This window comes from Petromyzon marinus (assembly GCF_048934315.1).
Source record: "Petromyzon marinus isolate PM22_M1 ecotype Great Lakes invasive population chromosome 68 unlocalized genomic scaffold, UKy_Petmar_22M1.pri1.0 chr68_unloc.1, whole genome shotgun sequence".
NCBI classification, from domain to species: Eukaryota; Metazoa; Chordata; class Hyperoartia; order Petromyzontiformes; family Petromyzontidae; genus Petromyzon; species Petromyzon marinus.
In genome coordinates, this window is record NW_027422597.1 from 2,380,042 (window position 1) to 2,407,270 (window position 27,229).

Genomic DNA, 27,229 nt, shown 5'->3' on the forward strand with positions numbered 1-27,229 from the left:
TCTATCTCTGTCCTATCAACACCTATCCCATCTCTCTATCTCTCCCTCTATCTCTGTCCTATCAACACCTATCCCATCTCTCTATCTCTCCCTCTATCTCTGTCCTATCAACACCGATCTCTCTATCTCTCCCTCTATCTCTGTCCTATCAACACCTATCCCATCTCTCTATCTCTCCCTCTATCTCTGTCCTATCAACACCTATCCCATCTCTCTATCTCTCCCTCTATCTCTGTCCTATCAACACCTATCTCTCTATCTCTCCCTCTATCTCTGTCCTATCAACACCTATCCCATCTCTCTATCTCTCCCTCTATCTCTGTCCTATCAACACCGATCTCTCTATCTCTCCCTCTATCTCTGTCCGATCAACACCTATCCCATCTCTCTATCTCTCCCTCTATCTCTGTCCTATCAACACCTATCCCATCTCTCTATCTCTCCCTCTATCTCTGTCCTATCAACACCTATCTCTCTATCTCTCCCTCTATCTCTGTCCTATCAACACCTATCCCATCTCTCTATCTCTCCCTCTATCTCTGTCCTATCAACACCAATCCCATCTCTATATCTCTCCCTCTATCTCTGTCCTATCAACACCTATCCCATCTCTCTATCTCTCCCTCTATCTCTGTCCTATCAACACCTATCTCATATCTCTATCTCTCCCTCTATCTCTGTCCAATCAACACCTATCTCATCTCTCTATCTCTCTCCCTCTATCTCTGTCCTAGCAACACCTATCTCATCTCTCTATCTCTCCCTCTATCTCTGTTCTATCAACATCTATCTCTCTATCTCTCCCTCTATCTCTGTCCTATCAACACCTATCTCATCTCTCTATCTCTCCCTCTATCTCCTTTCTATCAACACCTATCTCATCTCTCTATCTCTCCCTCTTATCTCCTTTCTATCAACACCTATCTCATCTCTCTATCTCTCCCTCTATCTCTGTCCCATCAACACCTATCTCATCTCTCTATCTCTCCCTCTATCTCTGTCCTATCAACACCTATCTCTTCTCTCTATCTCTCCCTCTATCTCTGTCCTATCAACACCTATCTCTCTATCTCTCCCTCTATCTCTGTCCCATCAACACCTATCTCATCTCTCTATCTGTCCCTCTATCTCTGTTCTATCAACACCCATCTCTCTATCTCTCCCTGTATCTCTGTCCTATCAACACCTATCCCATCTCTCTATCTCTCCCTCTATCTCTGTCCTATCAACACCTATCTCATCTCTCTATCTCTCCCTCTATCTCCTTTCTATCAACACCTATCTCATCTCTCAATCTCTCCCTCTATCTCTGTCCTATCAACACCTATCGCTCTATCTCTCCCTCTATCTCTGTCCCATCAACACCTATCTCATCTCTCTATCTCTCCCTCTATCTCTGTCCCATCAACACCTATCTCATCTCTCTATCTCTCCCTCTATCTCTGTCCCATCAACACCTATCTCATCTCTCTATCTCTCCCTCTATCTCTGTCCTATCAACACCTATCTCTCTATCTCTCCCTCTATCTCCTTTCTATCAACACCTATCTCTCTATCTCTCCCTCTATCTCCTTTCTATCAACACCTATCTCTCTATCTCTCCCTCTTATCTCCTTTCTATCAACACCTATCTCATCTCTCTATCTCTCCCTCTATCTCTGTCCTATCAACACCTATCTCATCTCTCTATCTCTCCCTCTATCTCTTTTCTATCAACACCTATCTCATCTCTCAATCTCTCCCTCTATCTCTGTCCTATCAACACCTATCGCTCTATCTCTCCCTCTATCTCTGTCCCATCAACACCTATCTCATCTCTCTATCTCTCCCTCTATCTCTGTCCCATCAACACCTATCTCATCTCTCTATCTCTCCCTCTATCTCTGTCCCATCAACACCTATCTCATCTCTCTATCTCTCCCTCTATCTCTGTCCTATCAACACCTATCTCTCTATCTCTCCCTCTATCTCCTTTCTATCAACACCTATCTCTCTATCTCTCCCTCTATCTCCTTTCTATCAACACCTATCTCTCTATCTCTCCCTCTTATCTCCTTTCTATCAACACCTATCTCATCTCTCTATCTCTCCCTGTATCTCTGTCCTATCAACACCTATCTCATCTCTCTATCTCTCCCTCTATCTCTGTCCCATCAACACCTATCTTATCTCTCTCAAATCTCTCCCTCTATCTCTGTCCTATCAACACCTATCTCATCTCTCTATCTCTCCCTCTATCTCTGTCCTATCAACACCTATCTCTACTCTCTATCTCTCTCCCTCTATCTCCCTTCTATCAACACCTATCTCATCTCTCTATCTCTCCCTCTATCTCTGTCCTATCAACACCTATCTCATCTCTCTCAAATCTCTCCCTCTATCTCTGTCCTATCAACACCTATCTCTCTATCTCTCCCTCTATCTCTGTCCCATCAACACCTATCTCATCTCTCTATCTCTCCCTCTATCTCTGTCCTATCAACACCTATCTCTCTATCTCTCCCTCTATCTCCTTTCTATCAACACCTATCTCTCTATCTCTCCCTCTATCTCCTTTCTATCAACACCTATCTCTCTATCTCTCCCTCTTATCTCCTTTCTATCAACACCTATCTCATCTCTCTATCTCTCCCCTCTATCTCTGTCCTATCAACACCTATCTCATCTCTCTATCTCTCCCTCTATCTCCTTTCTATCAACACCTATCTCATCTCTCAATCTCTCCCTCTATCTCTGTCCTATCAACACCTATCGCTCTATCTCTCCCTCTATCTCTGTCCCATCAACACCTATCTCATCTCTCTATCTCTCCCTCTATCTCTGTCCCATCAACACCTATCTCATCTCTCTATCTCTCCCTCTATCTCTGTCCCATCAACACCTATCTCATCTCTCTATCTCTCCCTCTATCTCTGTCCTATCAACACCTATCTCTCTATCTCTCCCTCTATCTCCTTTCTATCAACACCTATCTCTCTATCTCTCCCTCTATCTCCTTTCTATCAACACCTATCTCTCTATCTCTCCCTCTTATCTCCTTTCTATCAACACCTATCTCATCTCTCTATCTCTCCCTCTATCTCTGTCCTATCAACACCTATCTCATCTCTCTATCTCTCCCTCTATCTCCTTTCTATCAACACCTATCTCATCTCTCAATCTCTCCCTCTATCTCTGTCCTATCAACACCTATCGCTCTATCTCTCCCTCTATCTCTGTCCCATCAACACCTATCTCATCTCTCTATCTCTCCCTCTATCTCTGTCCCATCAACACCTATCTCTCTATCTCTCCCTCTATCTCCTTTCTATCAACACCTATCTCTCTATCTCTCTATCTCCTTTCTATCAACACCTATCTCATCTCTCTATCTCTCCCTGTATCTCTGTCCTATCAACACCTATCTCATCTCTCTATCTCTCCCTCTATCTCTGTCCCATCAACACCTATCTCATCTCTCTATCTCTCCCTCTATCTCTGTCCCATCAACACCTATCTCATCTCTCTATCTCTCCCTCTATCTCTGTCCTATCAACACCTATCTCATCTCTCTATCTCTCCCTCAATCTCTGTCCTATCAACACCTATCTCATCTCTCTCAAATTTCTCCCTCTATCTCTGTCCTATCAACACCTATCTCTCTATCTCTCCCTCTACCTCTGTCCAATCAACACCTATCCCATCTCTCTATCTCTCCCTCTATCTCTGTCCTATCAACACCTATCCCATCTCTCTATCTCTCCCTCTATCTCTGTCCTATCAACACCTATCTCATCTCTCTATCTCTCCCTCTATCTCTGTCCTATCAACACCTATCTCATCTCTCTATCTCTCCCTCTTATCTCCTTTCTATCAACACCTATCTCATCTCTCTATCTCTCCCTCTATCTCTGTCCTATCAACACCTATCCCATCTCTCTATCTCTCCCTCTATCTCTGTCCTATCAACACCTATCTCATCTCTCTATCTCTCCCTCTATCTCTGTCCTATCAACACCTATCGCTCTATCTCTCCCTGTATCTCTGTCCTATCAACACCTATCTCATCTCTCTATCTCTCACTCTATCTCTGTCCCATCAACACCTATCTCATCTCTCTCAAATCTCTCCCTCTTATCTCCTTTCTATCAACAACTATCTCATCTCTCTATCTCTCCCTCTATCTCTGTCCTATCAACACCTATCCCATCTCTCTATCTCTCTCCCTCTATCTCCTTTCTATTAACACCTATCCCATCTCTCTATCTCTCCCTCTTATCTCTGTCCTATCAACACTCATCTCTCTATCTCTATCTCTGTCCTATCAACACCTATCTCATCTCATCTATCTCTCCCTCTATCTCTGTCCCATCAACACCTATCTCATCTCATCTATCTCTCCCTCTATCTCTGTCCCATCAACACCTATCTCATCTCTCTATCTCTCCCTCTATCTCTGTCCCATCAACACCTATCTCATCTCTCTATCTCTCCCTCTATCTCCTTTCTATCAACACCTATCTCTCTATCTCTCCCTCTATCTCCTTTCTATCAACACCTATCTCATCTCTCTATCTCTCCCTCTATCTCTGTCCCATCAACACCTATCTCATCTCTCTATCTCTCCCTCTATCTCCTTTCTATCAACACCTATCTCTCTATCTCTCCCTCTATCTCCTTTCTATCAACACCTATCTCTCTATCTCTCCCTCTTATCTCCTTTCTATCAACACCTATCTCATCTCTCTATCTCTCCCTGTATCTCTGTCCTATCAACACCTATCTCATCTCTCTATCTCTCCCTCTATCTCTGTCCTATCAACACCTATCTTATCTCTCTATCTCTCTCCCTCTATCTCCTTTCTATCAACACCTATCTCATCTCTCTATCTCTCCCTCTATCTCTGTCCTATCAACACCTATCTCATCTCTCTATCTCTCTCCCTCTATCTCCTTTCTATTAACACCTATCCCATCTCTCTATCTCTCCCTCTTATCTCTGTCCTATCAACACTCATCTCTCTATCTCTATCTCCTTTCTATCAACACCTATCTCATCGCTCTATCTCTCCCTCTATCTCCTTTCTATCAACACCTATCTCATCTCATCTATCTCTCCCTCTATCTCTGTCCTATCAACACCTATCTCATCTCTCTCAAATCTCTCAACTCTCCACCCCCTCCCCCCACGTCTCTCTCTCTCTCGAGTTCACGTTGGCCGACCTCTTCCCGCTGCTCGTGCTCTTCACCCGCCACCACCCACCACCACCACCGCCATCGTCACCGCCATCGTCACCTCCGTGGGCGCTGGCGATGAGTCCCAGCGTCGAGAGGCCCAGGCCCAGGGCCCCCAGCAGCGAGGGGGCCCCCGGCGCGGGTCCAGTGGGGAGGGGCGCCAGCAGCAGCAGGGAGCGCCAGCAGCCGTCCAGCAGCGGAGAGAGCACGGAGTCGGGGGAGGGGGAGGAGGAGGAGGGGAGGGGGAGGAGGAGGTGTAGGGAGGAGGAGGAAGAGGGGGGGAGGGAGGAGAGCCAGGGGACGCGGAGACTGTGGAGCCTGAGGAGAGAGACGCGGGGAGAGAGACACGGGGAGAGAGACACGGGGAGAGAGACACGGGGAGAGAGAGACACGGGGAGAGAGACACAGGGAGAGAGACACGGGGAGAGAGATGGGGAGAGAGACACGGGGAGAGAGACAAGAGACGGGGAGAGAGACACGGGGGGGAGAGATACACGGGGGAGAGACACGGGGAGAGAGACACGGGGAGAGAGACACGGGGAGAGAGAGACACGGGGAGAGAGACACGGGGAGAGAGAGACACGGGGAGAGAGACACGGGGGAGAGAGAGACACGGGGGGGAGAGATACACGGGGGGAGAGACACGGGGAGAGAGATGGGGAGAGAGATGGGGAGAGAGACACGGGGAGAGAGACACGGGGAGAGAGACATGGGGAGAGAGACACGGGGAGAGAGACACGGGGAGAGAGACACGGGGAGAGAGAGACACGGGGGGAGAGATACACGGGGGAGAGACACGGGGAGAGAGATGGGGAGAGAGATGGGGAGAGAGACACGGGGAGAGACATGGGGAGAGAGACACGGGGAGAGAGACACGGGGAGAGAGAGACACGGGGGGGAGAGATACACGGGGGAGAGACACGGGGAGAGAGATGGGGAGAGAGATGGGGGAGAGACACGGGGGAGAGAGACACGGGGAGAGAGACACGGGGAGAGAGATGGGGAGAGAGACACGGGGAGAGAGATGGGGAGAGAGACACGGGGAGAGAGATGGGAGAGAGAGACACAGGGAGAGAGACGGGGAGAGAGAGAAAGACATGGGGAGAGAGAGACACGGGGAGAGAGAGAGACAGGGGGAGAAAGAGACACGGGGAGAGAGAGAGAGAGACACGGGGAGAGAGACACGGGGAGGGAGAGACAAGGGGAGAGAGAAGGGGAGAGAGAGCCACGGGGAGAGAGACATGGGGAGAGAGAGACACGGGGAGAGAGAGACACGGGAGAGAGACACGGGGAGAGAGGGGGAGAGAGAGGGGGAGAGAGGGACACGGGCAGAGAGGGAATATGGGGAGAGACAGGGAGAGAGACACAAGTGTTGGTACAAGTGTTGGTTCAATTGAGCAGAACTCTGCTTAATGATTTCGCTGAATCTCGAAACCGCTGTGAGAGTGAATCTCTTTATCGGTGTAACTCTCCCTCTAACTCTCTGTGTGCCTCCCTCTCTCTGTCTGTCTCTCTCTGGCTCTGACTCTATCTCATTGTGTGATTCTCTATGTGTGTGTGTCTCTCTCTCTCGGACTCTCTCTCTCTCTCTCAATATCTTTGAGTCTCTCACACACACACACAGGGAGTCTATAATTAACCCAGTCCCGTGTTCAGTGACACAGGCACCCGTGATGATGCAAGAGTGAATTTCTCAGTGCCACGGTGGCTAGAGAGATTTTAACTACCTCGCCTGGTATACAGGAGGTCGTGGGTTCGATCCCGACCCTGAACAGGCCTGCTGCTGCTGCTGCTGTAGAATTTGGAGACTGTGTCTGTCTCTCTCTCTCTCTCTTTATTCAGGTCCTCGGGTTTTTCCCTCCACATTCAGAATCAGCGTGGCCACGTGTTTCAGAGTATTTGGCTTCTGCTACACATTTACGCCCGACGACAATACAGCGCTTTGTTGGGCTACGCTCATCGTGTGCGGTGTCCAGGTCACTTCTGAAAAAGGGCTCCACAACTCAGCGAGGCCTTACCTAGTAAAAATAAAAATAGATTCGTTTATGGGTCTCAATGTATCCATATGGGGCTCTAAGTGACTGTGTGGGTCTCGATATCTCTATGGGTCCCTGTGTGTATCTATGGATCTCTGTATCTCTATGGGTCCCTGTGTGTATCTATGGATCTCTGTATCTATATGTATCTATATGGGTCCCTGTGTGTATCTATGGATCTCTGTATCTATATGTATCTATATGGGTCCCTGTGTGTATCTATGGATCTCTGTATCTCTATGCATCTCTATGAGTCCCTGTGTGTATCTATGGATCACTGTATCTCTATGCATCTCTATGGGTCCCTGTGTGTATCTATGGATCACTGTATCTCTATGCATCTCTATGGGTCCCTGTGTGTATCTATGGATCTCTGTATCTCTATGAATCTCTATGGGTCCCTGTGTGTATCTATGGATCTCTGTATCTCTATGAATCTCTATGGGTCCCTGTGTGTATCTATGGATCTCTGTATCTCTATGAATCTCTATGAGTCCCTGTGTGTATCTATGGATCTCTGTATCTCTATGGGTCCCTGTGTATATCTATGGATCTATGGATCTCTATGCATCTCTATGGGTCCCTGTGTGTATCTATGGATCTCTGTATCTCTCTGTATCTCTATGGGTCCCTGTGTGTATCTATGGATCTCTGTATCTCTATGTATCTCTATGAGTCCCTGTGTGTATCTATGGATCTCTGTATCTCTATGTATCTCTATGGGTCCCTATGTGTATCTATGGATCTCTGTATCTCTATGTATCTCTATGAGTCCCTGTGTGTATCTATGGATCTCTGTATCTCTATGCATCTCTATGGGTCATCTTCTTTGGTTCTTTCGGTAAAGTCACGTAGAATGAGAATAAAATAATAAATTGATAAAATAAAATAACACAATAATATTCTCACAGTGAGAATATTATTGTGTTATTATTCTCACATATTCTCACAGTGAGAATATTATTGTGTTATTTTATTTTATCAATTTATTATTTTATTCTCATTCTACGTGACTTTACCGAAAGAACCAAAGAAGATGAATCATTGCAGTCACGAAAGCTTTAAATCGAAATCTCTATGGGTCCTTGTGTGTATCTATGGATCTCTGTATCTCTATGGGTCCCTGTGTGTATCTATCGATCTCTGCATCTCTATGGGTACCTGTGTGTATCTGTCCATAACACAGGTTTTCTTGTGGGGTTAGAGCCCATAACTATAAATGTTCTAGATTTGAAGCTTTCGTGACTGCAAGGATCCGTACTCTTTGGTTCTATTGTGACTTTACCGAATTAGAACCAAAGAGTATACGTATAAATGTGTCGTTAAACCCGTGACAACCCGACACAGCCAAATTGGTCAAGTTTGTCACGTGAACAGAAACGTGGCCAATTCGTTACGAGTACAGCACGCCGGTGTGTTGGGAGGGCAAAATCCGCAACGTTTACAATCTCGAGTACTGAACGTGCTAAGATTATCTCGAGCGCCGTTACGTTCCGCCCGGCAATTACAAGCAGCAGCAGCAGGTGGACAGACAGATTTCGTTGGAAAAATCCTCCTCCTGACACCTTTATTCAAGGCGTCATGTTTGCAATAGCCACAACACAAGCAGTCAAAATGCAAACAAAAAAGACAACTCTGATGATAATATTATGCACGGTCCTTGAATGTGATTGGTCCACACCCGAGACGGCTTTTCTTAGAGCCCTTTAGTCTCTCCACTGGTGTTGGACCAGAAGACGCCAAAAGGCGTACAACTCAAAAACAGCGCACTATCAGAGTTATTGAGGGCTAGGGGTGAGCATTTACATTATGAGACCTCCTTTGCCAGAAACAAGATATAGTAATAGGTTTTACCCTTTTAACTGGCACAAAAACTGACACCTTCATTGAAGGCGTCATGTTTGCAACAACCACAACACAAGCAGTCAAAATGCAAACAAAAGAGACAACTCTGATAATGATATTGGCACTGTCCTTGAATTTGATTGGTCCACACCCGAGACGGCTTTTCTTAGAGCCTTCTGGTCCAACACCAGTGGAGAGACTAAAGGGGCTCTAAGAAAAGCCGTCTCGGGTGTGGACCAATCAAATTCAAGGACAGTGCCAATATCATTATCAGAGTTGTCTCTTTTTGTTTGCATTTTGACTGCTTGTGTTGTGGTTATTGCAAACATGACGCCTTGAATAAAGGTGTCAGTTTTTGTGTGCCAGTTAAAAGGGTAAAAACCTCTTACTATATCTTGTTACTGGCAAAGGAGGTCTCATAATGTAAATCCTCCTCCTGTTTCCAACCTCAAACAGGGCGGTGAGATGCGATGCCGGCATCTCATCTCCCTCCCCTCTCCTCCCTCCCCCCTGCTCATCTCCCCCTCCACCACCACCCCCCCACGACTTTTGTTTGGTTGTGTTACGCTCAGAGGAAACGAGAAGATGCTCGGTGTAGTCGGCACTTGCCTGCGGCCGCTGGAGGGGGGCTCCACCGCTCCCTCTGCTGCTGCTGCTGCTGCGGTGGAGCTCCCGGGGCGATGTGGTGGAGCTCGCCCCCCGCCACGGGCACGACCCCCATGGCAAGCCGGCGCAGCTGACGCGGGGTCAGCGGCTCCCAAGTGGGGCACAGGGGCCACCACCGTGGCCTGGGGCCTCCGCGCAGGCGACCCAGACCCTGGTAGCCCTGGTGGCCCAGACCCTGGTGGCCCTGGCCTTGACCCTGGCCCTGGCCCTGGCCCTGACCCTGGCCAGCCACGGTGTGACCCTGACCCTGGTGGCCTTGACCCTGGCCCTGGCCCTGGCCAGCCACGTTGTGACCCTGACCCTGGTGGCCCTGACCCTGGCCGAGATTGTGGCTCTCGCCGTGAGCTGCACCGGGTCCACGCATTGTGTCTCTGTGTGTGTGTCTCTTATGTATCTGTGTGTCTCTCTCTGTGTCTCTCTGTGTGTGTCTCTCTGTGTCTCTCTCTGTCTCTCTGTGTGTGTCTCTTATGTCTCTCTCTGTGTGTCTATCTGTGTGTCTCTCTGTGTCTCTCTGTGTGTCTCTGTGTGTCTCTCTCTGTCTTTCTGTGTGTCTCTCTCTCCCTCTCTCTGTTTCTCTGTGTGTGTGTCTCTTATGTCTCTGTGTGTCTCTTATGTCTCTGTGTGTCTCTCTGTGTGTGTCTCTCTCTGTGTCTCTCTCTCTGTGTCTCTGTGTGTGTCTCTCTCTCTGTGTGTCTCTGTGTCTCTGTGTGTCTCTCTCTGTGTCTCTCTCTGTGTCTCTCTCGGTGTCGCTGTGTGTCACTCTGTGTCTCTCTCTGTGTGTCTCTGTGTGTCTCTCTCTGTGTCTCTCTCTGTCTCTCTCTGTGTCTCTCTCTCTGTGTCTCTCTCTGTGTGTGTCTCTCTCTCTCTCTCTCTGTGTCTCTCTGTCTCTCTCTGTGTCTCTGTGTCTCTCTCTGTCTCTCTCTCTGTGTTCTCTGTGTGTCTCTCTCTCTGTCTCTCTGTCTCTCACTCCCCTCTGTCTCTCCCCTCTCCCCTCCCCTGAGTCTCTCTCCCTCTCAACACCAGCCCCGAGTCTGTACTCTGGCCCTGACCCCAACGCCACCTACCCAGCGCCTCCGCCCCAGTCTCTACTCGAACCCTACCACCGAAACCTCCGTCCAAGCCAACCTCTCACCCCGATCTGGGACCCCACTGCACCACGACTATCCGGGTCTCAGTCTGCGCCTCCCTCTCCCCCCTGCCCAATAGCCCTCAAGAGTGGCAGGCTCAGTGGCTGTCAACTACAGCCACCACTACAGCCTACACACTACAGTCTACAGCCTACACACTACAGCCTACACACTACAGCCTACACACTACAGCCACCACACTACAGCCTACACACTGCAGCCTACACACTACAGCCACAGACACCACTACAGCCTACACACTACAGCTACCACACTACAGCCTACAGCCTACACACTACAGCCTACAGCCTACACACTACAGCCACCACACTACAGCCACCACACTACAGCCACCACACTACAGCCACCACACTACAGCCTACAGCCTACACACTACAGCCACCATACTACAGCCACCACTACAGCCTACAGCCACCACTACACACTACAGCCTACACACTACAGCCTACAGCCTACCACTACAGCCTACACACTACAGCCTACAGCCACAGACACCACTACAGCCACCACACTACAGCCTACACACTACAGCCACCACTACAGCCTACACACTACAGCCACAGACACCACTACAGCCTACACACTACAGCCTACACACTACAGCCACAGACACCACTACAGCCTACACACTACAGCTACCACACTACAGCCTACACACAACAGCCTACAGCCACCACTACAGCCTACACACAACAGCCTACAGCCACCACTACAGCCTACACACTACAGCCCACAGCCAACACACTCCAGCCTACACACTACACACTACAGCCACAGACACCACTACAGCCACCACTACAGCCTACAGCCACAACACTACAGCCTACAGCCACCACTACAGCCTACAGCCAACACACTACAGCCTACAGCCAGACACCACTACAGCCTACAGCCACCACACGACAGCCCACAGCTACCACTACAGCCACAGACACCACTACAACCACAACCTACAGCCACCACTGCTACAACTACCACCACCAGTCACCACCACAGTCACCACCACTACCACTACCACCAACACCACTACTACCACCACTACCACCACCACTACCACCACAGTCACCACCACTACCACCACCACTACCACCACCACAGTCACCACCACAGTCACCACAGTCACCACCACAGTCACCACCAACACCACCACTACCACCACCACCAGTCACCACCACCACAGTCACCACCACCACAGTCACCACCACCACAGTCACCACCACAGTCACCACCACCACCACAGTCACCACCACCACCACAGTCACCACCACCACCACAGTCACCACCACAGTCACCACCACCACCACCACAGTCACCACCACAGTCACTACCACCACAGTCACCACCACCACCACAGTCACCACCACAGTCACCACCACCACCACAGTCACCACCACAGTCACCACCACAGTCACCACCACAGTCACCACCACCACCACAGTCACCACCACCACAGTCACCACCACAGTCACCACCACCACCACAGTCACCACCACCACAGTCACCACCACCACCACAGTCACCACCACCACAGTCACCACCACCACTACCACCACAGTCACCACCACAGCCACCACCACCACAGTCACCACCACAGTCACCACCACCACAGTCACCACCACCACAGTCACCACCACCACAGTCACCACCACCACAGTCACCACCACCACCACAGTCACCACCACCACAGTCACCACCACCACTACCACCACAGTCACCACCACAGCCACCACCACCACAGTCACCACCACAGTCACCACCACAGTCACCACCACCACAGTCACCACCACCACCACCACAGTCACCACCACCACAGTCACCACCACAGTCACCACCACCACAGTCACCACCACCACAGTCACCACCACCACCACCACAGTCACCACCACCACTACCACCACAGTCACCACCACCACAGTCACCAGCAGCTGCCCCAAGAAGCGGCTGCTTCTGTTCCACCACAGCCACTGTGGTGGGGGGAGTGGGGAGGAGGGGGAGAGAAGGAAGGGGAGGGGGAGGGGGGAAAAGGGGGAGGGGGGAGGAGGGGGGAGGGGGGGGAGAGAAGGGGGAGTGGGGGGGGGGAAAGGGGAGGGGGGGAGGAGGTGGGAGGGGGGAAAGGGGAGGGGGGTAGGGGGTGGAGGAAGGGGTAGGAGGAGGGGAAGTAGGGGGAGTGGGGGGGAGGGGGGAGGAGGGGTAGTAGGGGGGAGTGGGGGGGAGGGGGGAAAGGGGGAGGGGTGAAGGGGTAGGAGGGGGGAGGGGGGAAAGGGGGAGGGGGGAAGGGGTAGGAGGGGTAGGAGGAGGGGTAGTAGGGGGAGTGGGGGGGAGGGGTAGTAGGAGGGAGTGGGGGGGAGGGGGGAAAGGGGGAGGGGTGAAGGGGTAGGAGGGGGGAGGGGGAAAGGGGGAGGGGGGAAGGGGTAGGAGGGGTAGGAGGAGGGGTAGTAGGGGGAGTGGGGGGGAGGGGGGAAAGGGGGAGGGGGGAAGGAGGGGGGAGGGGAGAAAGGGGGAGGGGGGAAGAAGGGGGGAAAGGGGGTGGGGTGAAGGGGGGAAAGGGGGAGGGGTGAAGGGGTAGGAGGGAGGGAGGGAGGGGGTGGATGGGGAGGGGGGAAGGGGGGGGCCGGAAGTTCGTTACCCGATAAACCGGAAACAATCGTTCGATATTCTTAGTCCTTTCGGTAAAGTCACCACCACCACCACGTAAGAAGGGAAACAATAAAATAATAATAATAACAATATAAAACAATACAATTCTCAGAATTTTATTATTTTATTGTTCCCCTTCTTCCAACGTGGTGGCGACTTTAACTGAAAGAACCAAGAATATTATTCCCTGCACAGTCACGAAAGCTTTTAAATCAAAATTTAATCGTTTGATACTTTTATATAATAATATTTTTTTACACGAGATTTACAAAAAAAGTAAACGTTTCGGCCCACGACCCTTGCCAATAGCGCGTGATATTATTCATCGTAATAATAATTATTAATATTTGATGACGTTGGCGTCCATGGCCACGCCTACCTGGTGCAAACAAAGCTTCCCCACCCCCGCCTCGTGCCAAAGGGAAACAATTTGTCCCCGGAACCAAATGCCTCGCGCGGGCGCCTTCTGCGTTCCGGCCTGAGAACGATTTAGACTGTAGGAGCAGCAGCAGCAGGAAAGGATGAATCCGAAGAGCCTTGAGGCTCTTTGCTCACAGATGGCCCAGTAGGAGGCGCACCGGTGGGATCAGAACGTGACAACAACAACAGTACAAAAAATTACGATTGCAGTGCAAGGTATAAGAACGTTAAATAAATCAAAACTACACGATTTGTTTTATTTTACCACGTGCGATGCCCCCACTGAGCCGCTTTATACAAAGAGAGACCCACAGGGATACATAGACACCCTTAGTTACACATAGATACACACAGAGACTCATAGAGATACATAGACACCCTTAGTTACACATAGATATATACAGAGACTCATAGAGATACATAGAGACCCTTAGTTACACATAGATACATACAGAGACTCATAGAGATACATAGACACCCTTAGTTACACATAGATACATACAGAGACTCAGAGATACATAAAGACCCTTAGAGATACATAGATACACACAGAGACTCAGAGATACATAGAGACCCTTAGAGATACATAGATACAGAGACTCATATATACATACAGAGACTCATAGAGATACATAGAGACCCTTAGAGATACATAGATACACACAGAGACTCATAGAGATACATAGAGACCCTTAGAGATACATAGATACACACAGAGACTCATAGAGATACATAGAGACCCTTAGAGATACATAGATACACACAGAGACCCATAGATACACACAGAGACCCTTAGAGATACATAGATACACACAGAGACTCATAGATACACACAGAGACCCTTAGAGATACATAGATACACACAGAGACTCATAGAGATACATAGAGACCCTTAGTTGTACATAGATACACAGAGAGACCCACAGAGATACATAGATACCCTTAGAGATACATAGATACACACAGAGACTCATAGATACACACAGAGAGACATAGAGATACATAGAGACCCCTAGTTACACATAGATACATAGCGAGACTCATAGAGATACATAGAGACCGTTAGAGATACATAGATACACACAGAGACTCATAGAGATACATAGAGACCCTTAGTTACACTTAGATACATACACAGACTCATAGAGATACATAGAGACCCTTGGAGATACATAGATACACACAGAGACTCATAGATACACACAGAGACCTTTAGAGATACATAGATACACACAGATACTCATAGAGATACATAGAGACCCTTAGAGATATATAGATACACACAGAGACTCATATATACACACAGATACTCATAGAGATACATAGAGACGCTTAGAGATACATAGAGACCCTTAGAGATATACAGAGACCCATAGAGATTCATAGAGATACATAGAGACCCTTAGTTGTACATAGATACACAGAGACCCATAGAGATACATAGACACCCTTAGTTACACATAGATACATACAGAGACTCATAGAGATACATAGAGACCCTTAGAGATACATAGATACACAGAGACTAATAGATACACACAGAGACTCATAGAGATACATAGAGACCCTTAGAGATATACAGAGACCCATAGAAATACAGAGACCCATAGAGATACATAGAGACCCTTAGAGATACATAGATACACACAGAGACTCATAGATACACACAGAGACTCATAGAGATACATAGATACACACAGAGACTCATAGAGATACATAGAGACCCTTAGAGATATACAGAGACCCATAGAGATAGAGACTCATAGAGATACATAGAGACCCTTAGTTGTACATAGATACACAGAGACCCATAGAGATACATAGACACCCTAAGTACACATAGATACCCATAGAGACTCATAGAAATACATAGAGACCCTTAGAGATACATAGATACACACAGAGACTCATAGACACACACAGAGACTCATAGAGATACATAGAGACGCTTAGAAATATACAGAGACCCATAGAGATACAGAGACCCATAGAGATACATAGAGACCCTTAGAGATATACAGAGACCCATAGAGATACACAGATACAATAGAGAAACACACAGACTCATAGAGACACAAAGAGACACATAGAGATACACACAAACTCATAGAGATACACAGAGACCCAATGAGATACACACAGACTCATAGAGATACATAGAGACCCTTAGAGATACATAGAGACCCTTAGAGATATACAGAGACCCATAGAGATAGAGACTCATAGAGATACATAGAGACCCTTAGTTGTACATAGATACACAGAGACCCATAGAGATACATAGACACCCTTAGGTACACATAGATACCCATAGAGACTCATAGAAATACATAGAGACCCTTAGAGATACATAGATACACACAGAGACTCATAGACACACACAGAGACTCATAGAGATACATAGAGACCCTTAGAAATATACAGAGACCCAAAGAGATACAGAGACCCATAGAGATACATAGAGACCCTTAGAGATATACAGAGACCCATAGAGATACACAGATACAATAGAGAAACACACAGACTCATAGATACACAAAGAGACCCATAGAGATACACACAAACTCATAGAGATACACAGAGACCCAATGAGATACACACAGACTCATAGAGATACACAGAGACCCATAGAGATACACAGAGACCCTTAGTTACACATAGATACACACAGAGACTCATAGAGATACATAGAGACCCTTAGAGATACATAGATACACACAGAGACTCATAGAGATACATAGAGACCCTTAGTTACACTTAGATACATACACAGACTCATAGAGATACATAGAGACCCTTAGAGATACATAGATACACACAGAGACTCATAGATACACACAGAGACCTTTAGAGATACATAGATACACACAGAGACTCATAGATACACACAGAGACTCATAGAGATACATAGAGACGCTTAGAGATACATAGAGACCCTTAGAGATATACAGAGACCCATAGAGACTCATAGAGATACATAGAGACCTTTAGTTGTACATAGATACACAGAGACCCATAGAGATACATAGACACCCTTAGTTACACATAGATACATACAGAGACTCATAGAGATACATAGAGACCCTTAGAGATACATAGATACACACAGAGACTCATAGATACACACTGAGACTCATAGAGATACATAGAGACCCTTAGAGATATACAGAGACCCATAGAAATACAGAGACCCATAGAGATACATAGAGACCCTTAGAGATACATAGGTACACACAGAGACTCATAGATACACACAGAGACTCATAGAGATACATAGAGACCCTTAGAGATACATAGAGACCCTTAGAGATATACAGAGACCCATAGAGATAGAGACTCATAGAGATACATAGAGACCCTTAGTTGTACATAGATACACAGAGACACATAGAGATACATAGACACCCTTAGGTACACATAGATACCCATAGAGACCCATAGAAATACATAGAGACCCTTAGAGATACATAGATACACACAGAGACTCATAGACACACACAGAGACTCATAGAGATACATAGAGACCCTTAGAAATATACAGAGACCCATAGAGATACAGAGACCCATAGAGATACATAGAGACCCTTAGAGATATACAGAGACCCATAGAGATACACAGATATAATAGAGAAACACACAGACTCATAGAGACACAAAGAGACCCATAGAGATACACACAAACTCATAGAGATACACAGAGACCCAATGAGATACACACAGACTCATAGAGATACACAGAGACCCATAGAGATACACAGAGACCCTTAGTTACACATAGACACACACAGAGACTCATAAAGATACATAGAGACCCTTAGAGATACATAGATACCATTAGAGATACACATACACAGAGACTCAAAGGGATACATAGAGACCCTTAGAGATACATAGAGACTCATAGATACACATAGACATACACAGAGACCCATAGAGATACATAGAGACCATTAGAGATAGAGACACAGAGATACACAGAGACCCATAGATACATAGACATACACAGATACCCATAGAGATAAATAGAGACCCTTAGAGATACATAGAGACTCAGAGATACACATAGACATACACAGAGACCCATAGAGATAGATAGAGACCATTAGAGATAGAGACACAGAGATACACAGAGACCCATAGATACACACAGAGACCCACAGAGATACACAGAGACCCGTAGATACTTGTCAAAGATCCCGTTCTTTCCTCGTACAGGTTTTTTTTGTGTTAGATCGCGTAAGTGTAAAATGTTTCGTTGTTAAACCCACCACCACCATCACAACCCGACAGAGCCAATCGGTGAGGTTTATCGACGTTAACAGAGCGCGCCAATTCGTTACTAGTACAGCACCCAACCGATTGTGTGTTGGCGAGTGAAACTGCCCCAACATTTACAATCTGAGTACTTCTTTGGTTCTTTCGGTAAAGTCACGTAGAATGAGAATAAAATAATATATTGATAAAATAAAATAACACAATAATATTCTCACGACGTTTCGGCCACAACACAAGCGGCCTTCATCAGGTGAAGGGACGAGACTGTCTGGTAGGAGAGCGCTGGAGTGAAAAAAGCCACGTTCAGATCACGACCTTTAAACTGTATCAGAAGAAACAAAGCGCCTTGACAAAGGAATTAGCATATAATTCAGCATTGAATTGGCCGAGTGATTAGCTTGTGACTGGTCACAGAAATGGCTATGTTAAAGTTAAAGCATACACATCCGCAGAGGCACCCCTTGACAAAGGAATTTAGCATTGAAATAGCTAAGTTAAAGCGTACACATCCGCAGAGGCACCCCTTGACAAAGGAATTAGCATAGAATTTAGAATTGAAATAGCTGAGTGATTAGCTTGTAACTGGTCACAGAAATAGCTATGTTAAAGTCAGAGCATACACATTCACCGAGGCACCTAGTACAAATCAAACAGGAGAATTTAGCATTGAAATAACTAGGCGAATTTAGCATTGAAATAACTGAGTGATTAGCTAGTGACTGGTCACAGAAATGGCTATGTTGAAGTCAAGGTCTACACATCTGAGCTATTCACAGTAACTGGGTATACAATACAATGTATAATGAATACTACATAGTGAACCAATAAAAAACTAAAATATAAATTACCTTAATGTTATCAATAAACTCTATATTCTCCAATCAGCTAAGCTACCAACAATAAGTCGTTATATATCACAATGCTATATGGCGAAAAAATGGGTGGATTCTTACCCTCAACTTTAGCAACACGGATAGCTACGGGCCCCGTTCAGACGGACGAGTTCATCCAAGGTCGGAACAGAGGAGGGGGGAGAGAGACAGCTGCGAGGCGCTATTATACTCCATGTTGTAAACCATACCATTAACCGTGGTGTGAGAGGTATTAAGAGTCAATGCTGGTGAAAGAGCTGCGGTCTGAAGGTCATTGTAAAATACAATTAATTAAGAACGGAAATGGTTTAAAACATCTTTCCAATGGTTACTAAGCCAGAATCCATCTTCTCGGTTGAAATTGTCTCTGTGCTTGTATATGTGAATGGCCTCATGAACGAATCTCTCATGGTAGCCGGTTGGTTTGCAAAGAACCTCCGTCTTGGAGAAGTCAATGTCATGTGAGCCCACTGAATTATAATTATAACAGTGATCTGCCACATGTCGATACCAGGTGAGTAGAATTTAGTACCGCAGAGGTGGTTTTTCCAGTGAAAGGTCGCAGTATATCAGCAAGAAAACGTGCCAGTTTATAGGTGGGGGAGTTGATAGTAGAGACGATGGGACGAAGGGGTGTATCTGCTTTGTGTATCTTTGGAAGGCCATATAATCTTGGTGGTCTGGCAGCAGAGGGTTTCAACGAGAACTGTTCGATCTCATCAATTAATGCTGTTGAATCAGAGATGATTTTGTTCGTTTTGGTGACCAGGCTGTTGGTGGGATCTCTTTTTATTTTTGTATAGCTGCCATCGTTGAGTAGTTCTTGAATTTTGTTGTTATATTCTGTTTTGTCCATGATGACAGTGGCATTGCCTTTGTCGGCTGAGAGGACGACAATATCATCCCTCTTTTTTAATTGCAATAATTCAAAACGTTCGTCTTTGCTGATGTTGCTGGGTGGCAACTTAGCGTTTTTTAGGGTTGCAGCGATTTCCGATCTTGCTATGTCTGCAGAGATGTGACTCAAGCCCTTGAGTGCAACGTCGACATGGGCAATGATATCATTAACCGGTAAGTGTCTCGGTGTGACAGCAAAGTTTAGACCTTTAGCTAAAACGGATTTCAGACCATCAGAAATGGAACTGAATTGATAAAATAACACAATCAAATTCTCACGACGTTTCGGCCACAACACAAGCGGCCTTCTTCAGGTGAAAGGAACAGACCTGTCGGGACGACAGAGCTTCAATGATGATTGCTTGTGAAGCTCTGTCGTCCTGACAGGTCTGTTCCTTTCACCTGAAGAAGGCCGCTTGTGTTGTGGCTGGAACGTCGTGAGATATTTTATTGTGTTATTTTATTATTGTATTAATTTATTATTTTATTCTCATTCTACGTGGCGGCGACTTTACCGAAGGGACCAAAGAAGATGCTTCGCCCGAGACTTGGACTAACACACGGCCAACGCGGAGGGTGGGGGCGTGACGTCATACAGGCACGCTGCGTGACGTTGCCGCATGCGGGTGACATTACAGATGTGACATCACGGATGTGACGTCACCGCTCACGTGGCGTGCAATGCATATGCGTTATTGGGCCCCTCCTCCACCCCCACAAAAAAAATAAAAAATAAAGTTTATTTTTATACTTTTTTTTGCATTGTGTACGGTCTGGAAAAGAGGCTACCCACGTGCCAAATTTCAAGTTTTATTATTGGCATGTCGGGAATTATGGGGCCGTCCATGAATGACGTCACGCGATTTTGGACGATTTTTGACCCCCACCCCCCATCGTTACGTGACGTCACAAAAAGTCAGACACACACCCCCCTCAAATATGACGTCACAAAGCTCTGCTCCCCCTCCCCAAAAAAATAATAATAAAACACGCTTCAAATCGCTTTAAACTTTTGTCATTGTAGTTGCGTATTTAGTGTGGCGCCGCACTCTGATGTTGCAGGTAGAAAACATTTATTTTAAAAAGTCTATTTAATTCAGTAGAACGTGTTGTCCGTATTTATTTATTTATAAAGTTGCGTTATTTTGATGTGACGTCACATTTGTCAAACTCCCCCCCAGGTGCGTGACGTCATTTTATTTATTTATTTCTGAGACATACACAGAGGAAGGTTTTTTTTATTTATATCGATAAGATAATCAATTTTTTTGGATGCCGGAACCTAAAAACATCTGTTCCGGAACTTAAAATGACCGCCCGTGAGGAGATTGTTTCCCCGCGCGAGCCCGGACACATTACCGCCGCGGCACCCGTCCGGTTGCGCGTCGGGAAATTGTCTCCGGTTTAATTTTAAACTTTAGAAAACCAAAAAATATAAATATTCTTCATTTTTTTGCTTCGCTTTAAAATATATACTTTTATGTCACAATTCTTCTTTATTTTCCGGCAAATATTTGTGCGATAGTATTTATTTATTTATTCCGCTGAGTGTGCGTGATGGCATCAAAATTTCGCCTCCCTGCCATAGTAACGTGGAGTTGCCAGTGTTTGGATGTACGTGGTACACCCTCCCCCCTGTCATAGTAACGTGGAGTTGTCAGTGTTTGGATGTACTTGGTACACCCCTCCCTGTCATAGTAACGTGGAGTTGTCAGTATGTACGTGGTACACCCCCTGTCATAGTAACGTGGAGTTGCCAGTGTTTGTTGATGTACTTGGTACACCCCTCCCTGTCATAGTAACGTGGAGTTGCCAGTGTTTGTGGATGTACTTGGTACACCCCCTGTCATAGTAACGTGGAGTTGCCAGTGTTTGTGGATGTACTTGGTACACCCCCTGCCATAGTAACGTGGAGTTGACAGTGTTTGTGGATGTACTTGGTACACCCCCTGTCATAGTAACGTGGAGTTGCCAGTGTTTGTGGATGTACTTGGTATACCCCTCCCTGTCATAGTAACGTGGAGTTGCCAGTGTTTGTGGATGTACTTGGTACACCTGTCATAGTAACGTGGAGTTGCCAGTGTTTGTGGATGTACTTGGTATACCCCTCCCTGTCATAGTAACGTGGAGTTGCCAGTGTTTGTGGATGTACTTGCTACACCCCCTGTCATAGTAACGTGGAGTTGCCAGTGTTTGTGGATGTACTTGGTATACCCCTCCCTGTCATAGTAACGTGGAGTTGCCAGTGTTTGTGGATGTACTTGGTACACCTCCTGTCATAGTAACGTGGAGCTGCCAGTGTTTGTGGATGTACTTGGTACACCCCCTGTCATAGTAACGTGGAGTTGCCAGTATTTGGATGTACTTGGTACACCCCCTGTCATAGTAACGTGGAGTTGCCAGTGTTTGTGGATGTACTTGGTACACCCCCTGTCATAGTAACGTGGAGTTGCCAGTGTTTGTGGATGTACGTGGCTCCCCCCTGTCATAGTAACGTGGAGTTTGCCAGTGTCTGTGGATGTACTCGGCTCCCTTCTGCCATAGTAACGTGGAGTTGTTTTTTTCAGACAAGCGACCTGGGCCATCACAGCGCAGCTCAAACAAGTGGCTGACGTCATCATCACGTGGACAATTACAGCAGCAGTCAAATCCATAGAGACCCATAGAGATATACATAGAGACCCATAGAGATACATAGAGACCCATAGACATATACATAGAGACTCATAGGGATATACATAGAGACTGATAGGGATATACATAGAGACTCATAGAGATATACATAGAGACCCATAGAGATACATAGATACACATAGAGACCCATAGAGATATACATAGAGACCCATAGAGATATACATAGAGACCCATAGAGATGTACATAGAGACCCATAGAGATATACATAGAGACCCATAGAGATATACATAGAGACCCATAGAGATATACATAGAGACACTTAGAGATAAAGACCCATATATAGAGACCCATAGAGATACATAGATACACATAGAGACCCATAGAGATACATTGAGACCCATAGAGATACATAGAGACCCATAGATACACAGATTTATAGAGATTCATAGAGACCCATAGAGATGCATAGAGACCTATAGAGATACATTAAGACCCATAGAGATACAGAGACCCATAGAGATACATAGAGACCTATGGAGATACATAGAGACCCATATAGATACATAGAGATACATAGAGATACACATAGAGACACAGAGATACATAGAGATACATAGAGACCCATAGAGACACATAGAGACCCACCGAGACACACAAGTTACCCATACTCATAGGAGACCCACAAAGACCCAGAGAGAGACGCAGGCTCCAAATCCACAGCAGCAGCGGCAGCAGCGGCAGCAGGCGTGATCAGGGTCGAGGATCAAACCCACGACCTGCTGCGTACCAGGCGAGGGAGTTAACATCTCCCACGCCACCCTGCTGCCACGAGGTGGGGGTGTGACTGCTCCGTTTCGGGCTGAGCGGACCTTGAGGCGCGCAGCACCGCCATGCCCGTGTGCCTGTGTGTTCTCAGCGGGCTGCCCGCTAGCGGCAAAAGCAGCCTGGCACGGGCACTGAGAGACCAGCTCCTGGGGCGGAGTCAGTCTGATACTCGGTCTGATACTCGGTCTGATACTCGGACTGATACTCGGTCTGATACTCGGTCTGATTCTCGGTCTGATACTCGGTCTGATACTCGGTCTGATACTCGGACTGATACTCGGTCTGATACTCGGTCTGATACTCGGTCTGATTCTCAGACTGATACTCGGTCTGATACTCGGTCTGATTCTCGGTCTGATACTCAGTCTGATTCTCAGACTGATACTCGGTCTGATACTCGGTCTGATACTCGGACTGATACTCGGTCTGATTCTCGGTCTGATACTCAGTTTGATTCTCAGACTGATACTCGGTCTGATTCTCGGTCTGATTCTCAGTCTGATACTCAGTTTGATTCTCAGTCTGATACTCGGTCTGATTCTCGGTCTGATTCTCAGTCTGATTCTCAGTCTGATACTCGGTCGCAGTCCCGTACTGAGTACGATTCCCCAACTCAGCTCCCAGGTCAGACGGAGACTCGGGCTCAGGCCCAGACTCGGTCTGACGCTCCCTCTCAGACCCGGTCCCTGATTCAGCCTCCGCCTGGGACTCAATCTGAGGCCCCATCGCCGGCTCGGACCCCGTTCCTGTATCGGCCCGAGGCTCGATGTCGGTCCCCAGTGCAGTCGGAGACTCGGGCTGAGTCGCAGCCCCGGCGGGAGGCCGGGCCTCGCGCGCTGCGGGTGCTCCTCCTGGAGTACGATGCCCTGATGCCGCTCGGAATCTTTGGGGCCGAGCGGACTCCGAGGGACCCCTCGGAGCCTCCGGATCCCGGGGGGCCGGACCCTTGGGAGGCGTCAGCCGCCGGTCGCCAGGACGTTGAGCCGAGGGGCCGGGAGATTGGGAAGGGAGGCCGGGAGATTGTCAGTAGGAGGGGTGACGTTGAGAAGGGAGGCCGGGAGATTGACAGTAGGAAGGGGGACGTTGAGGCTAGAAGCCAGGAGATTGACAGTAGGAGGGGAGACGTTGAGAAGAGAGGCCAGGAGATTGAGAAGGGAGGCCGGGAGATTGTCAGTAGGAAGGAGGACGTTGAGGCTAGAAGCCAGGAGATTGACAGTAGGAAGGGGGACGTTGAATGGAGAAGCCAGGAGATTGAGAAGAGAAGCCGGGAGATTGTCAGTAGGAAGGGGGACGTTGAGGCTAGAAGCCAGGAGATTGACAGCAGGAAGGGCGACGTTGAGGCTAGAAGCCAGGAGATTGAGAAGGGAGGCCGGGAGATTGTCAGTAGGAAGGGGGACGTTGAGAAGGGAGGCCAGGAGATTGAGAAGAGAAGCCAGGAGATTGACAGCAGGAAGGGGGACGTTGAGGCTAGAAGCCAGGAGATTGACAGCAGGAAGGGGGACGTTGAGGCTAGAAGCCAGGAGATTGAGAAGGGAGGCCAGGAGATTGAGAATGGAGGCCGGGAGATTGTCAGTAGGAAGGAGGACGTTGAGGCTAGAAGCCAGGAGATTGACATTAGGAAGGGCGACGTTGAATGGAGAAGCCAGGAGATTGAGAAGAGAAGCCGGGAGATTGTCAGTAGGAGGGGGGACGTTGAGGCTAGAAGCCAGGAGATTGACAGCAGGAAGGGCGACGTTGAGGCTAGAAGCCAGGAGATTGAGAAGGGAGGCCGGGAGATTGTCAGTAGGAAGGGGGACGTTGAGGCTAGAAGCCAGGAGATTGAGAATGGAGGCCAGGAGATTGACAACAGACCTCAGTACCCCGGCAATATCACGGAGGAGGTCAAGGACGGCCGCGCGGACACCGTGAGCGGACACGGCGAGATGGACGGGGGCGTTGAGCGGAGGCCCCAGGACGTGGTGAACGTCCCAGGTGGCTTGCAGAGTGAGCGCGGGGACGCCGAAGGGACGGGAGTCCGGGACTTCGACCGGAGCGGCGGCGACGTGAGGGGCTCGGAGGACGGAGAGCGGCGCTGGAAGACTCTCAGGCGGACGGTGCTGGCGTGCCTGCGGCTGTGGCTGGCGCGGCCCCACGTGAGTCGGGTTCGTGACGTGGTTTGGAGTCTGCGCGTCTCTCTCTCTCTCGCCACCATCATCATCACCATCATCATCATCGCGGTGGCTAGGAGATGTTGACTCGCTCGCCCGGTACGCAGGAGGTCGTGGGTTCGATCCCCGACCCTGACCATGCCTGCTGCTGCTGCTTTAGATTTGGAGTCTGCGTCTCTCATCACCACCACCACAGTGGCTAGATGTTGACTACCTCGGCGGGTACGCAGGAGGTCGTGGGTTCGATCCCGACCATGACCATGCCTGCTGCTACTGCTGTAGATTTGGAGTCTACGTCTCTGTCTCTCATCATCATCATCACGGTGGCTAGGAGATGTTGACTCGCTCGCCCGGTACGCAGGAGGTCGTGGGTTCGATCCCCGACCCTGACCATGCCTGCTGCTGCTGTATATTTGGAGTTTGCCGTCTCTCACCATCATCATCATCACCACAGTGGCTAGATGTTAACTAACTCGCCTGGTCGTGGGTTCAATCGCCAACCCTGACCATGCCTGCTGCTGCTGCTGTTTATTTGGAGTCTGCGTCTCTCTCTCTCTCTCCCCGTGGTTGCGTGGATTTTTCCCTGGGTCCTCGGATTTCTCCACCTTCACGATTAGAACCAAGATCGCGCGGATTTAAAGTGCGTCGCTGCTGCTGCTACAAATGCCCACGTGATGATGATGATGATATCAGCCACTTCGTTGAGCTGATGGCCAATTAGCTTCTGAAAAAAATAGCTAACTAGCTCAGTGAGGCCTTACCGAGTAAAACTATAATAAAAAAAATCATTTTTAATAATGGTTGGGTGGGTGTCAGGTTCACGATGGCCATGCCAGAGGCACTGTGAAGCCAGCAGTTCTAAAGCCCTGGGTTCGATCCCCCTCTGGGTGTTTGTGTCTCTCAGCTGTAACAGTGTTTTATTTTATTTGACCAGGAATGTGTGAGTGTGTGAGTGAGTGTGAGTGGGTGTGTGTGTGTATATCTGTGTGAGTGTGTGTATGTTGTGGGGAGCGGTGGTGTAGCGGTTAGCGCTACGCTGCGCTATGAACCTGGCGACCCGGGTTCGATTCCTGCTCACGGCCAACACCACCAGTGACGATTATCTGAACCGGTCCCGGGCCTCCCCTAGGTCGACTCAGCCTCAAATGAGTACCTGGTGCGGTGTGTAGTAAACATCGCCACTAGGGAGACAAAGGCGGTCGGGCGTGGTGCTGGCCACCCACCCCCTCGTGTACCGTTACCGGCCTTCATAGGTTCTGCTCGCTAACAGCACTTGCCCCCTACAGTCTGTTAAGGCTATACGGGGGATCTTTGTATGTATGTATGTTGAACTTCTTTCTGCACCAATACATGGCCAACCTTGCTAATCTTGAGGTGCCGTAAGGCCCCACTTGAGCCATGCAGCTCGCCTTCAGAGGAGACCTGGACATAGAGAATGAGAGCCCAACGAAGTGTGAAATGCCAAGTGGCAAATGCCAAGGCGTGAAATTGAGTCTAAATGTTCAGGACCCGCAGAAGATTCTGCGTAGTCGCATCGCCAGTGGGCGGGCAAAGGAGAGCAGACTGCCGGGTGTGGTGCTGGTCACCCACCCCCTCGTGTTGCGTGTTTGGG

The 27,229-nt window shown here is 48.1% G+C and overlaps 1 protein-coding gene across 3 annotated transcripts in view; it reads left to right on the forward strand.

Annotated features, from left to right (window-relative positions):
• Positions 1 to 21,335: 21,335 nt before the first annotated feature.
• LOC116958031 (uncharacterized) overlaps positions 21,336 to 27,229 on the forward strand; it is a 42,129-nt gene continuing 36,235 nt past the window's right edge. For 2 of the 3 annotated variants that reach the window (XM_076058137.1, XM_076058139.1), the window contains exons 1-2: positions 21,336 to 21,624; positions 22,578 to 25,602. In XM_076058137.1, coding sequence (XP_075914252.1) covers positions 23,536 to 25,602 — 2,067 coding nt within the window. In that variant the 5' untranslated portion in view covers positions 21,336 to 21,624; positions 22,578 to 23,535. Of the gene's footprint in view, positions 21,625 to 21,668; positions 21,681 to 22,577; positions 25,603 to 27,229 lie in introns of those variants that run through there. The other variant, XM_076058138.1, reaches the window with a different exon arrangement.